The 15,335-nt window shown below is 34.2% G+C and overlaps 1 protein-coding gene and 1 pseudogene across 1 annotated transcript; both read right to left on the bottom strand.

The window, feature by feature from the left end:
• Nucleotides 1-897: 897 nt before the first annotated feature.
• On the bottom strand, nt 898-5,264 carry LOC114191983 (Tetratricopeptide repeat (TPR)-like superfamily protein). Its single transcript, XM_028081472.2, has 2 exons — nt 3,521-5,264; nt 898-1,481 (listed from the first exon to the last, which is right to left on the bottom strand). Exons 1-2 carry the CDS (start codon nt 5,143-5,145, stop codon nt 1,271-1,273), a joined length of 1,836 nt encoding a protein of 611 aa, XP_027937273.1. The 5' UTR covers nt 5,146-5,264; the 3' UTR covers nt 898-1,270.
• A 3,937-nt stretch (nt 5,265-9,201) lies between these two features.
• LOC114191238 (uncharacterized) lies at nt 9,202-14,104 on the bottom strand (annotated as a pseudogene).
• Between the last annotated feature and the right edge of the window lie 1,231 nt (nt 14,105-15,335).

Below are 15,335 nucleotides of genomic sequence, written 5' to 3'. Positions count from 1 at the left end.
ATTCGTTACTGATCTTTTGTAATGTCACAACTTTTCAGGAATGTTGCAGCCAATAATAAAAAAACTGCAACTGTACTGTTATAAGGATACTGATACAAAATAACTAAATTGTACTCATGGATGGTTACATGAAGCTTTGCTATTTACAATATGTTTTGGAATTACTTATTCACCATCTGTAAAACTTACCTTCTGAGAGAGCTATAAACAATCTCCATAAACGTCACTGTCCATATTGTTCTTCATTATTTAATGCTTCGTCCATTTTAAATTATGACACGTTGAGTAAAAAAAACACCCTATTGATGTTTAATATTTCGTCCATTTTAGTATATCCTTCGTGCATATTCTATGTTAAGATCGTCCTCGTTTGAAAGTTGAAACCACGGCGCAATTCAGCAATGTAGAAGAAATAGGAATCAATATTCTAAACGCAAGTGACACTAGACCCTTCTAAAAGGGTATTCATCAAATCAATTTGATTCGATAAATTAAACTATTTATAGCAACAGACATGTTTTGATGTTTCATCTCTATATTCAAACTAAACTAAATAGAATTTATTTGATTATCATACTTCAACTTCAACCAAGAAGATGATTTAGATCAAATATTTTCAAACTTCTAATTAAAACATTTTAAGATTGAATACCAAATATCTTAATTTTGCCATATTTATTATATAACATTTTATCATATTAAAAAAAAAAATCTATGAAGTAATAACTACAGGAAAAAAAATTATTATAAGAACAAGAGATACTTTTACCGTACACTGAAACAAAATTAAAAAGTATATAAACAACCAATAAGTAAAGATAAAAACTTTAAAAAAGTCAATATATTTCTTTTATCACAATCCAATAACTTGAACCAATCAACATATCAATACAAAAATATTCAAACTCCAAATCGAATCAATCCAACTAAATACCATCAATTCAAATTTAACTTCACTCCAAACTAAAACCAATATAAGTCATGAACACTACACTAGTAACATTATAAAACAACTAGGGAGTGGAGTGCATTATTTGAAGAGGAATTTCCATATTATTAGTGACAAACAACTGAATACTGACTTAGAATTTAAAAGAAAAATAAAATCTAAATCTTATAATGGCAAATCCAAAATATATATGATTGGGGTATAACTACTACTTAATTTCAGTAATTACCCCACAAATCTGTGAGGAAGCCTCAAAACTGGTAAACAGATAAGGAATTGCAGTTTGAAAAGGGAAGTCTTCTAAACTGCTGAGGATTTATGTCATGATTTCAGCTTGGAGTCCCTGGTTATTGCAGGTGTTTTCCCTAACGGCAAAGCCTTCATTGGAAGCTCATTTGCAGAGGGACCATGGGCCTTATTTTTCAATTGCTCAAGAAGCCGGTGAGCTTCTCTAAGTTCATCTTCTGCACTTGCTCCGTGGCTTTCCCAAGCATCAATGGCTTGCTGTTGAAATTCAATTGCAAGGGCATAACTGCAATTCCAGGAATCAGCTGTTAAGAAAAGTATGAACTTATCCCTTTGGTCAGATATGTATGATGTATTAGATACCCGAGAGGAACAACAGAGAAAAATTAGTTACTGGAACAAGCTTGTGCATTCCATTGACCTAATAGGAGGGTATTGTTACATTTAATATCAATAATAGATAAGCTGAGAACTAAGAAAAACTAAGTTCAAATACAATCACATTTCCTCCCAATTCCTAAAATTGTCGTAATTCTATATATACAATATCAGTTCCCTAGGTAAAATATATCCATGAATGAACAAAACGAAACAATGTCAAGCATCTTAGGTAATCAGGTAGGACAGCTAAAATCATATTACTCCGTCTCACAACGACTGCAATTCTAGCCATTTAAAAACTTCTCAAATTGACTAATGTTTTCACATTCCAATGAAGTAGTAATTTTTTTTAATCCTAATTTTCCATCAAGTTAATTATTTTCTCTATCTCCATTAAAATAATGCATTTATTGAAAAAGTTAGATTACTTTAATAAAATTGTTTCATAAAGTGGTATATTTATTGTTGTTCTTAAGCTATGTGAAAGAACCTTTAAACTAGAGTCATGGTGGTTGGGTTAAATTTAATAAACAGCAAAATCCAACTGAACCACCCAAGAAACTTTTGTGCATAAAAGCTAGCTTACCAAAAGAAATTAACTTCTCAATCTTTTCAAATAACATGACATTTTGAATTTACTAGCAGAAATATGGAATAGCACGGTGGCAAAAATAGATTCCCCTAAAGGCATTTATATTCTATCACCATCCAATGTGTGCTCATCAAACAACAACAATTGCACCACATAGATATGATTCTAACGTACATTCCCTGTATATGATCATTATATAACAACTTCAAAAATAAAATTCTGTAAACTGTAAATAAAATAACATTGGCAATGGAGCTCAAATTGACCAAGCTCAATCATGAAATGTGTTAGGCTGAAAGTTCAAAACAGAAGAAAAACTTATATGGAAGGACATAATCTCTTTCATTCAAGATCCAACCTCGAGGATATCATCTTTCCACTCAATTACATTCTACCTCATATTTGACGAATAGAACTCTATGCAGCCCCAAATCAGAATCATATGCTAATTAAACAACACAGGATAGTGGTTACAAATTTTGAGGGCCCAATGAAGTATAAAATGTAGTTTGATGAAAAATAACAGGGTGGGTGCCAGACACAAAGTAAAGGACTGAGGGCTGACAATTCTAATAAGAAAGCTGTCAATAAACATAATGTGAAAACACAAGACTTATTAATCATCACAAACTCTTCTCAGTAATAAATCATTAAAGGAGAATTTTTGAGAATCAGCCATCCAGGAATTTCACAAGTCCCAAACAATAGTTCTTTCTTACGGAATCTGGATAGCACAGTGATGGGTATATGCTCAAACGAAGTGTGTTTGGGGTTTAGATAGACCAAAGAAGATATCATAAGACATAGAACATCATATAATATTCTTAGAAAGGGGACTTAAAGTGTACTCAGCCTTACAAAACTGATTGTAAGATAAAGTTTGCATCCACCGATATATTATAATTTAGTCATATATCTAATTAATATAAGATCTTCAACACATGGTCTCATGCCAAAGACTGAACATCTCGAGCATGAAACTAGGTGTTTGTGAATGATTTGATAGCAAGTGACACAATAAATCCAACAAATCTTGCAAGGAAATAATACTCTAATACCAACTTCAGAAAAGAAAGAAATAGAGAACAGATCTTAAAATTGTCTCCCATACGTGCTCATGTCTTTCGACAAATATATGTCACACGATGACGAGAAAGGAAAGAGCAAAAGACAAATAATCCTAGGTACTAGGTACTACCTAAAAGCAGTTTTTGAATAAAGCCTACTTAACCTATTCCGAACCAATTATAACAACCATAATAGGTGTGCAAAAAAACAAATTGTTCTTATAATCAACAAATAAAGAGAAATGATATCAACGTATGAAGTTAAAACAATAAAACCATCCATACCTTCCCATCTCGCCATAAGCCTTTGAAAGATTCTGGCATGCCTCAATTGTATCTGTATGATGTGGACCAAGAGATACATCCATGATATCCTTTGCTACTGCAAACATTTGTGCTGCTGACTGGGGTCTATCCAACTCTAAATACGCTGCCCCCAAGTTGTTGTAGATATAACCCACTCCAAAATGCTTGGGACCAAAGCTATCTTTCAATCTTTCAGCAGCACTTTCTAGGTAAGGAATAGCCTTCTGCACCTTACCTGTCAACAACAGTAACCAACCTATTCTTGCGGAAACACTCCCCTCCGAGTGCTGCTCTTGTGGCTGCTTCTCAAGCAAAGCTAGTGTTCTCTTCAGCAACAAAATTGCAGTTTCAAACTCATTCATGGTTTCATACTGCATTGATATCTCCGAGTATGCCTCGGCTACTTCCACAGGTGAAATCCGTTCTCTTTTGTCAAGAATCCCAAGGGAAACCTCCAAACACCTCTTGCACTCCGCAAACTTCTCTTGATTACACAGTGCTTTCGCCATTGACACAAGCACAAGTGCTCGAGTCTCACTATCCTTCTCCGTCTGATTCACAACACCGTTCAAAGTACCAACAGCCTCATCATACCTCCCCAGAGCAATCATCATATTTGCAGCATCAATCTCAGCGCGCAACAAATCTGCATTGAGATTCCAATTCTTCAAAATTCTCTGAGCCAAAACATTCTGCTCCAGCGCCTTCTCGTGCTCCTCCAACCCGCTATACACAATTCCAAGAAGCTTCCTATCGTGGGCAACCTCCACTGAGTTCTGCCCCAACCCTTTCGTATGAATCTCCAACGCCTTCAAACAATAAGGAAGCGCCTCCTTGAAGTTCAAAACCGCAACATAAGCCTCAGCCAATTCACGGTTGGCCTTACCCAACTCCCCACTATCCTCCTCAAAAGTCATCTCCTTAATCTCCAAACACTTCCTAAGATTCTCAAGAGCCTCCTCCCTCCTTCCCATGGCATTCTTAACATTGGACAATTCAAGCTGCACAGCATGCAGCACAGGCCTAACATCATCAACACCAAAACCCTCATCCTGCAACCTACCCAACACCCTATTGGCCCTATTAAGATATCCTAAACTATCACTAAACCTTTTCAACCTAAAATTAACAGACCCCAACAACTGCAAACACATGGCAACAGGTAGAGAAGGGTTGGAATTATCTATATCCAAAGCTTTCAAAGCTCTGTTAGCAAAGGAAAGAGCTTTCTCAGGATCCTCACCCTCGTGATCAAGTTTAAGGCCAATTTTCAAAGAAGCCAAACCAAGCTCTCTCTCGTCGAAAACTGCTTCCATGTTACTGAACGCCTTGAGCATTTCCTCGGTGGTTTCTGCGGACTCAAAAGTCTCCTCAAGCTGCGATTTTTCCATGATTTTGCGCTGCCTAGAGGGGACTGGAGATGTTTTCTGCACCAGGGTGCCCATGTTTCGAAATGGGGTGGTGACAAATTTGTTGGGTTGAAGGAGTAACTCGTGGGTTTTGGTGCAGCGATTGAAGGGTGCATCGCAAGCGTACGACTTGGAGAAGGAAGAAATTGATCTCCGACAAGCGAGGTGAGACAGCGAATGCCAAAGTTTTCTCATCTTGGTGAATTGTGGAGCTTTCTCGATCACTTCAAGTTTGGGTTAAACCTTCGTAAAACCCTCCATTGAAGGGAAGAGAGAGAAAGCGAGACTGTAAAAGGAAACGAAGGGGAAGAAAACATTGCAAACGTCGTCGTTTTCTCGTATCTTCTTATTATTACATGTTGGTTAAAATACCTTTTTGGTCTCGATTTTCGTCAAGTTTTTTCAAACAAGTCCTAATTTTGGTTTTGTGTTCAAATAGGTTCTAATTTTCGTCAATTTTGTTCAATTGAGTCCTTTTTTGCTAACACCGTTTAAATCATTAACGGCCATGAACAGTGACTGTCACGTGTCACTTCGTGGTTTTTTTGAATTTTTTTTATTTTTATTTTTATTTTTTTCAATTTTTTTCAATTTTTTTTTTAAATTTTGTTAATTTTTTTTAAATCTACACGTGTCAACCTAGGAGTGTGTCACGTGTTATTTCGTGGTTTTTTTGAATTTTTTTTGAATTTTATTAAAAAAAAATTAAATTTTTTTTAAATGTCCACGTGTCAACCTAGTAGCGTGTCACGTGTCAAAGTCTTCTAAATTCAATTTGGTCCCTATATTTGTTATTTTTGTTCAATTAGGTCCCAAATTTTGTTAACATTAACCAATTTGGTCCCTCTCCAAATTAAAACCAAATTTAATTTTTATATTAAAATTCATATTTTTTATTAAATATCTTTATTTAATATATTAAAATTCACATCATTATAACTTTGATATAAAAATTAAATTTGGTCATATCTTCTATAGGGACCAAATTGGTTAATCTTAAAAAAAATTAGGACCTAATTGAACAAAAATAACAAATATAGGGACCAAATTGAATATAGAATATTAACTTTGACACGTGGCACACTACTAGATTGACACGTGGACATTTTAAAAAAAAATTCAAAAAAATTCAAAAATAATTCAAAAAAATAAAATAAAAAATTCAAAAAAACCACAAAGTGACATGTGGCACACTCTTGGGTTGACACGTGTACATTTATAAAAAATTTTAAAAAAATTTAAAAAAAAATTCAAAAATAAAAATAAAAATAAAAAAAAAATTCAAAAAAATCACGAAATGACACGTGGCAGTCACTATTCATGGTCGTTAATGATTTAAACGGTGTTAACAAAAAAGGACCCAATTAAACAAAATTGACGAAAATTTGGACCTATTTGAACACAAAACCAAAATTAGGACTTATTTGAAAAAACTTGACGAAAATTGGGACTAAAAAGGTATTTTAACCTTACATGTTTTATCTCAACTAGCATCAGATTCGTGTATGCACGAGATTTTTTTTCTCTTTTGCGAAATAGTTTAATATATATTTTAGTCATTAATTAATGCTTTGTCAAATATATTTTAAATATATTTTAATCAGTAATTAATACATGGTCAGATATTTTCAGGAACAGTTTTATATTTTCAAATACTTTGATATAATTGAAAAAGCAATAGGTTTATTTTTCAGTTTGAGCTTCTCCGTTAGAATTTTTTTGTTCTTTGGTCGGCTGGTTCTTTTGTGGAAGAAGATGTCGTCTTCCTGCAGATACAGCTTCAAGAACTTATTCTAGAACTCCATCTGCTTGCTAACTTCGAGTGACGTAAGTAATTTTGAACTTTTGCTGTTCATATGCGTTATGAATATTGGTTATATATATGTTTTTCAATACCTTCTATTGGTTTGATGAATTCTTTCGTTGTGTTTTTAATGGTTGTGATAATGTCATTGATGCATAGTTTGGTTAATTTTTCTGACATGCATGTTGTATATGGATGTGTTCTTGCACGTACGGGCATTACAGGGCTTTGGAGATTTTGAAGAAGGTTTTATGGTTGAATGGGGAAAGAAGTTGGTTATTGGAACGAACTATTTCACCGATCCAATGGGAAATGTTATGAACTTAGAGTTCGATGACGATTTGATTAGGAAGGGGATATTTCGAGTTCCATATCATTTTGAAGATTTCTACGAACTGGATGAATTGCATTATATATGTACTTTGTTCTGTGGTGATAGATATTTCCGAATCAGAATTTTCGACACAAACTGGACTGAGATCGAATACCCTGGTTTAGGTAATAGTTACATTGCAAAGGAAGATTTAGTGTGGTCCAAGTTCTTGTCTTCATTTCGGGTGAAGTTATGTCCCACAGAGGTTAACTTTCCAACCTTATTAAATTCTTTTGTCTTCTAGTACATTTTTATTCCAATCTAATATTTACTGTTTCTCGGAATGCAGTCTATGATTTGCTTGGATGCATATTTTCATTTATTCTGGGAGAAGAAAGTAATTTATGGTGAAAAGATGCAGTTCATAGATCCTTGTTATAAAACTTTTAAGTTTAAGTTTGATGTGAAAGCAAATGGTACAACAGTTTTTCGTGGTGGTATTGGAAAGATGTTTAAGTACTATAATTTGAAAGATGAAGTGTACTTGCATCTGAATTATGTTTCGAAGAATGTTTTCTTGTATAGGCTGTTTTCGTTAGAAGGAATGGAGATTGATTATAGCAGAAATGGTGTGTCCTGTTCTGGTAGTGGCAATGTTGGTTCAGATGTTGCTGACCCTGGTGCAGATTATTCGTTGGTTAAGTGTTTGACTGATTATGATGTTGGTGCATCGTCGCTGCTACTATTATGTATATCTTTAATGGCAGTATTGTTTTTGAGTATGCATTTTATTGTTCAGTTAATTTGTTAACATTTTGAATTGTTGTTTTCAGTATCTTAATGCTTCTTTTGTTGGATCTGCATTGTCGAGGTCTAAGAAGGAGTATATTCTATCAAATGGCAATGGAAACAGTTGGGAATGTTCAATTAGATGGGCTGCAAGATCAAAATCTGAATGTTATTTGGGATCTGGATGTAAGAGATTTGTCAGTGAAAATAACTTATGCGTGGGAGACTCTATCAAGTTGGAAGTTCAGAAAGATGACGACAGAACAATAATAATTAAGAAAATTTAGGGTGTTTTTTGACTTTAGATTGGTAACGCTAAATATATACTTATGTGGTAACATTTTGGTGCAAGTGTGGCGCAAGTACTTTTAATTATGTTTGCAGTTTTGGTTTGATATGTATGGATATGTTTAATTTGGTGGATGAAGTAATGGGTTTCTGAAATTTGGAATTTTTGATGTATAGTAATCGATCATAATTTCGTTTGTGAGACGTAATGGTTGGATTTTTGTTTGTCAAATGTTGTATAAAAAGTATTGATTTTTTAAAAATGAAATAATTAAATTATTTTATTATAATAATGAGGCGTTACGATAATTGATTAGAATGTTATAGAGAATATATAGATGAAGTGATCAATGATGAATAGATAGATGAATCGATTCATTATAACAACAAACGTAATGTATTTTGACAAATGAATCTGTAATGGTTTACTTAGATTACATGTCAATATAAGTTGAATATTACATTTTTTAATCTCATAATGTTATTTGAATGTGGCTTTCGTAAATGACCATTTTTAAGAGCAATGTCTTTGATGCAGAATATGGTTCGAATATCCAAGTGTACGACATTTTGGCATGCGTATTAGTAGTATTAATACGGGTATTCAAATAGTGGTGTTGTATATAGAAATTAATTAGGTGTCATTAGGTTCAAAATAGTAATTTTCATTGTTGCGTTGTTGGTTGGTGCTGTTTTAAATGATGGAGAATCTTTTTTGGGTATCATTGTTTTATATCATTTAACAGATGAAGATTGAGAGAACGAAAAGGGGAAAGCAAGAATACAGCAACTGTAGTGTAAGCAGCAAGAACATGTAATTTTTCGTTTTGATTTCATTCGACATTTTCATTCTTAATAATTAACGATATGTCTTTTTTTTGTTTTAAAAAATGCAAGAGCAACAATGTTGTATAAAAATTGTGTATTTTTTTATTTTTTTATATTTGTTGAGATGTAATATGTATGGTTATTGTAGATCTGCAATAGATATAGAGAGGTGCATATACTATATAATGTTGAGACATAATACAATCATTAAGATATAGGTTGCTTCTTGTTATACATTCTGGAAGACTTCCTTGAAGACAACATTTGTTGTATGAGACAAAGGTCTTTTTCTTTATCACGGATTAATATCTTTAATCCTGATTTACTCTGAACCCTAGAAACTGCAACATATAACTGACCATGGTTAAATACTGGTGTCGGTAGGTATAATCCTACCGAACCTAATGATTGTCCCTGAGATTTATTTATTGTCATGACATAAGATAATATAATTAAAAATTGCCTTCTAATTAGCTTGAATGGCCATGGAGACTGGGATGGGGACATAGACATTCTGGGTATATATACTTCATTTCAATTGTTGTTCGTTGTAATAGGTCTTGCACCAATGACATGATTTGCCAATCTTATAATAATTAATCTAGTTTTGTTGCACAGACCCTCAGACTGATCCAGATTTCTTAATAACATAATGGGTGATCCAATTTTGAGTTTGATGTTATGGCTTGGCAATGTTGAAATAGTCAATGAGTTTAGAAATTCTGGTGTAATGATATCCATGTCATCATTTGTGAGATTGTCAGATTTATCAATGGAATCTGCACTAAGATATTCTTTCGGTTCTCCTGTAAAATAGTATTAGTGTTATGTTTTTTTTGTTGCATGTATTATAGTAGATAATGGAGTTAGGCGAATAACAAATGCTTTACTTGGGATCAATGACAAAATGTAGTCATTGATTTCATCATCAGTCTCGATTCTACTGGCCAATATTGCTCTGCTCTTTAAATACTTTTCATCACTGTAATTTTGAATTAGTTCTGGATAAGTGGAATCCACAATTGCTTGAAAAGGATCATTGAATTATGTTATCAGAAATTCATGTGGTATTTCAATTTCAACCACTCCATCATTTGGTTTACACAACTTTCCATCTCTAAGTTTAACAATTCAATCAGAGAATTGTTGAATTTCTGTTGCTGTAGATTTTGGGAGTCCTGATTGCATAAGTCTCATGTTCTTGGACAATGTCAATACCTGATAGTGATTCCATAGGTATGACGCATTAATTGTAGCATGGACAATATCTGATCGAGTTCCTCTAGGAATGACAGGTAGAATCTGTCTAAAGTCACCTCCAAATACAACCACTTTTCCTCCAAAAACTGAATTACATGTTAGATCATCTTTCATAATGTCTTTCAATATTCTATCCAAGGCTTCAAAACAAAATTTGTGTACCATTGGTGCTTCATCCCATATTATAAGATGAGCTACTCTTAATAGGTGGGCAGCATCAGAACCTTGTTCAATGTTACAGATGGAATTTTCAAGTATAGGAATCGAAATTCTAAATTTAGAATGTGTTGTTCGTCCACCGGGTAACAAAAGTGATGCTATTTTGCTTGATGCCACTATCAGCATGATTTTTCCCTTTGATCGCAGTGCTGATGATAATGTTGACCACATAAAAGTTTTTCATGTGCCCCCATATCCATACAAGAAAAACATTCCACCATTGTTCTTCATAACAGCCTCATTTACCTTTTCAAATATGTTCTTTTGTTCAACTACAACATGAAATAAGTTAATGGTGGATATAATTATTGTAACACAGGTTATTGTAATTATTTCATTCATCATCTACTATAAAATTATATTTGAACTATTCACCTGTCATTGAATTGTAGTTTCTTTCAAATAGATTATGTTGTTCCACCACGTTATAATCTAGTTCAGAGTATATCAATCTATTACCACAATTAGTTGTTGCAAAAGCATCAGGATAAGGCATTGGAGGAAACTATTTCAAACTTCTCCTATTTTTCAGAAGAAGGTCTTCAATTTCAAATAAAGTTAAATTTTCCAAGGTGTCATTGCTAAGTTGCAATTCTGCATAAATAATATCAGAATTACTAACATGTATTTTGGTGTTCAATGAAAAAATTACTTTGGGTAGTATTTTAAATATACCTGGATTTGCAGCTGTTATTCTTTCTCTATGCAGTATACCATCAGACAACCAATGTCACGTCTTTTCCCATACTTGATCTGGTCTATTAAGACTATCACAAACTAACATAGCTACAAATAGTTTCCTTAGGAAGTGACCAGATCCCCAATCTTTGGCTTCTGTTATAGCTTCTATGTATTCATTATCATCTGCTAAGAATCCAGAAGCTTGACAGGCATCTCTAAAAGTTGGATACACTATGTTGTTGACTGTCCTAATGTCTTCGTAACATGATGGCCCTTTGATTACTGTTAGCATTCTCCTAAGATAGAAAAGTTCACCTGCTATTGGTGGCACCCAAATCAGTCTTCCAATTGTGTTGCCCTTTTTCCTTGGTTTCCAGCATCTATCCTTTTTTACATATACAAACTTTGAAACAAAAGTGGGTATGTTAAACTCCTTGCAGCTTCATGCGTTTTATTGCATTCCATCCAGCTTGTAAACATAGATTCTGCAACTGTAGGTTTTCCTAGTATATTGTCAATATAGTCGTCATCCTTGAAGTAGACTGACTGCTCACCAAGAAGATGAAAAATTAGCCTTTCTACAGCTGGATTTCTTCCGTGAATAGGAAATGAAAATATTCTCCAACATGCTTCACTGGGAGGTATATATCTACAGTCAACATACTGCTTGATTTCATCTACAGCTTGATGTGAAGCGAAAGATTGGTTGTTGTTATCCATTATAGCTGTTGTAATTCTGTCATAACCCTTGTTAATGTATTTGAATAAGTATTTTATCGAGGTACTTCTATTGCACCATTCAACATTAATATGAGTTTGATACTTAAGCAACAACTTGGAGTTGTATGGAACTACTGAACGGTTGTATAAGCAAATGTCATTCTTGACAATAGATATTGAATTATTGCGTCTGCGGTAGTGTAGGAATCCATCTTCAGAAATAGTAGTTGTCTCTTGAAACATCTTTGGATAAAACCTAAAGCACTTTCCATTTTTCATGCAAGGCAGAGATTTGTTTGCTAATCCACATGGCCCATGAATCATATGATCTTTCACACATTCATAAAGTTTTGGCTCTTGTTTAGGACATGGTATTTCAGCTGAAATAACCCTATCAATATCTTCCGTAGTTGGATATTTGCAACTGGAATGCAAGAAGAGAAGTAGATGTGCATGTGGCAGACCACGTTTTTGGAATTCAATAGTGTACATATCTGCATTGAAAACCTATAAAAGTTATAACATGTAATTAGGAATTATTAATATATAGGAGGTTTGAAGTTTTATTGTAATCCTCACATGCAATAACCTTTCCAAGGAAATGATTTTTGGTTAAGTCTGTAAGAAGTTGATCGAATTTAATTCGGAATACCCTTGAGATCAAGTCTGGCCTATCAGATGGTGTCAAGTTTAGGTTACACAGTATCCTGCGAATCTCAGGCCATTTGGGATTGCATGTGAAAGTTAGAAACAGATCTGGAAAACCAACATAACTACAAAATATAATTGATTCATAAATCTTGTGCCTCCAACGAAAGTCGATGGTAGAACAACTCTTTTGCCCTTGGTTGATCCTTCTTCATGCATATTTGAACTTGTTTGACAAAGATTATTGTACTTATCCACTCTAAGCTCTGATTGGTTATTCCTAATAAAGGACAATCGTTCAAATTCTATCATAGTATAACTGTCAACCACAAATTGTTGAAACAATCTCTTTGATCTAAGTATTGTTTGGGCTTCATTTTGTCTTGTCTGAATTCTGAAACAAAACCATTCTCTGATTGTTAGGTGGTTCCTCTTTGTATTGTTCCCAGTACTGATATCACGATGCCTAACATCATGTCTATATCCATCTTCACCATATGGAAATAGTAAAGGATATTGAAATCCTAGGTAACTGGTGTGCAACTTATTAATTCTTTGCAGCCTTCCACTTCTGTTTTCCATTATAATATTCCTTGGAGAAGCATTGTCAACGTCACCAACAATTAAGGCTGCTACTTATGAAACATTAGGAGTATTGTATATCCTTCCATCCTTAGTTCTATCAGCAATAAGTCTTAGTTTCAGATTCGTAAATTCTTTCTCTCGATAGCGATCTCTTGCCATCCTAAAAGATTTTGCATGAACATTGTGTTCATCTAACATGTTCGTTAGCTTCTTTACAATTTCGATATCAACCTTGTTGTCATTCCTGAAACAAAAAAATAATTTGAAATTGCCTTAAGTTGTATAAGTTTTCGATTGAAGTATATTGGTTAAGTACAATTACCTTAATGATTGCATTCTGTTGTGAATTTCATTTTCAGTGTCGTAGATGTAGAGTTGGGCAAATCTTGGTACTTCTCCAACAGGTGGTAAAAGACTTCCAATTCTATGACAAGCTTGGCCTTGTATTCGTAAATTAGGAGGACCATGTTCGTTGTTGTAACTGTTATCAATTTTGGCTCCAGGTGATTGATAATGTTAATTTTTACCATTATCCAAGGTATATTTCATTAGCAAAATCATCTCTTCCAAAGCTTTTAACCTACTTAATCCTCAATTTTACCTTACTTTTGTAAATAAATACATTGTGGGTCACATTGATCTAAATATACCATTAATCCCCATTTTTTTGTGTCTTTTTTGTAGATTGGAAGCTTTGCTCCAAAAGTCCAGACAAATGAGTGACCCGGAATAGCAAGGAGAAGAGCAAAAATATCAACAGGAAGCACCCAGCGACATAGAGACAGCGCCAAGCGCAACGGGCCGCCAGCGCCAAGCGCCAGAAAAGCGCCAGCCAGGCGCCACTGTTGGTCACCGCCTGGCGGCACTTGGTCACCGTCGGGCGGTAGCGTGAAAGTTTGCCCCCTGTTTGGTGGCTTGCGCCTGGCGGTGAGACCCTTCCGCCAAGCGCCAGTGTTCGCTGATGTGGCAAGTTGGCTCTTTTTCTTCTGTTTTTGCAAAGGGAAACAGATCTTTCGCATTTTGGAGGCACGAAGAACACATTTGGAGAGCTTGGAGGAGTGCTAGGGCTTGTGGGAACAACTCCATCTTCCTCTTTGTATCTCTTTCTCTTCCTTTTCTTCCATTTTTAAGCTTGAGCTCTCCATGGCAATGGAGAGCTAAACCCATTTTTGTTGGGGTTAGATGTAGCCACGAAACTCTTGTGTAAATGCAAATGTTTTGATTATATATATGACTCTTTCATTAATTGCTAGTCTTCTTATTTCTTCACTTAAAGCTTGCATTGATTTAGCCATCTCTTGCATGATTTTTGGTTCATTGGGTGTGGAAATATCTTTTGAAACCTAGATTTGAAATAAGAAAACTCAATGGAGCTTGTACCTAGGAATGGGGCTTGACCCATTGGTTGTCTTAAACCTTTGTGCATAAAGCAAATTTGCTTATTAAGAGTTCAAGGAATTGACTTTTAATAAGGAAATTTAGGCTCAATCTATTAAGGAATTAGGGTTTGAGTAATATTCTGGGTTGGCATTAGCATATTAATGAAGAGGATGTTAAATTGTAGTTGCATGAGAGCATAGTTGGTGAATTCTAGCCCCGACAATATCAAGTCATATCATTTCTAATCTTTTCCATTCACTAAGTGCCTTTAACTTCCAAAGTTCAATTTTAATTATTTATGCAAAGTTTAATTTCATACATTGAAACTCAAAATATGGATTTATTCATTAGTTTAAATTAGTCACTAATTACGCAATTAATTAGTATACACAAGTTTCTTGGGAAACGATATCCCGAACTTACCGGTTACTACTTGCGCGACTTGGTACACTTGCCAAAGTCCTAACAGTGATGTAAATGCAAACATCATATTATATGTTCTGATATGCTGTTGAAAATTTCTAAACTCTATTGAATTGGATTCAAATAGCAGTTTTTGCATCACAATTGGGGGATCATTCAAAAGGGGAAACTGAATTTTTCCATTACCACAACACAATTGAAACTTTGGATTAGCATAGTGTGCATGTTTGTCTATTTTTTCTTGGTACCACATTTGTGCTTTACAATGTCTACATATGAAAACTGGATCACCTATATCTGCATAAATAGTGAAACATTAAGAAGGTCATCAACAATTTAATTTAATCATGGAATGTAATAACATGTTCATATAGAATTAGATATCATATCTGTCTGGTGAACTACTAGGATACTCAGTTGCCATAACAGTAGCAATAATTTCATCTA

Source organism: Vigna unguiculata, chromosome 7 (genome assembly GCF_037176805.1).
Source record: "Vigna unguiculata cultivar grain cowpea cultivar isolate G323 ecotype 2 chromosome 7, ASM3717680v1, whole genome shotgun sequence".
NCBI classification, from domain to species: domain Eukaryota; kingdom Viridiplantae; phylum Streptophyta; class Magnoliopsida; order Fabales; family Fabaceae; genus Vigna; species Vigna unguiculata.
Note: the sequence above shows the minus strand (reverse complement) of the source record. Positions and strands in the feature narration are given on the sequence as shown.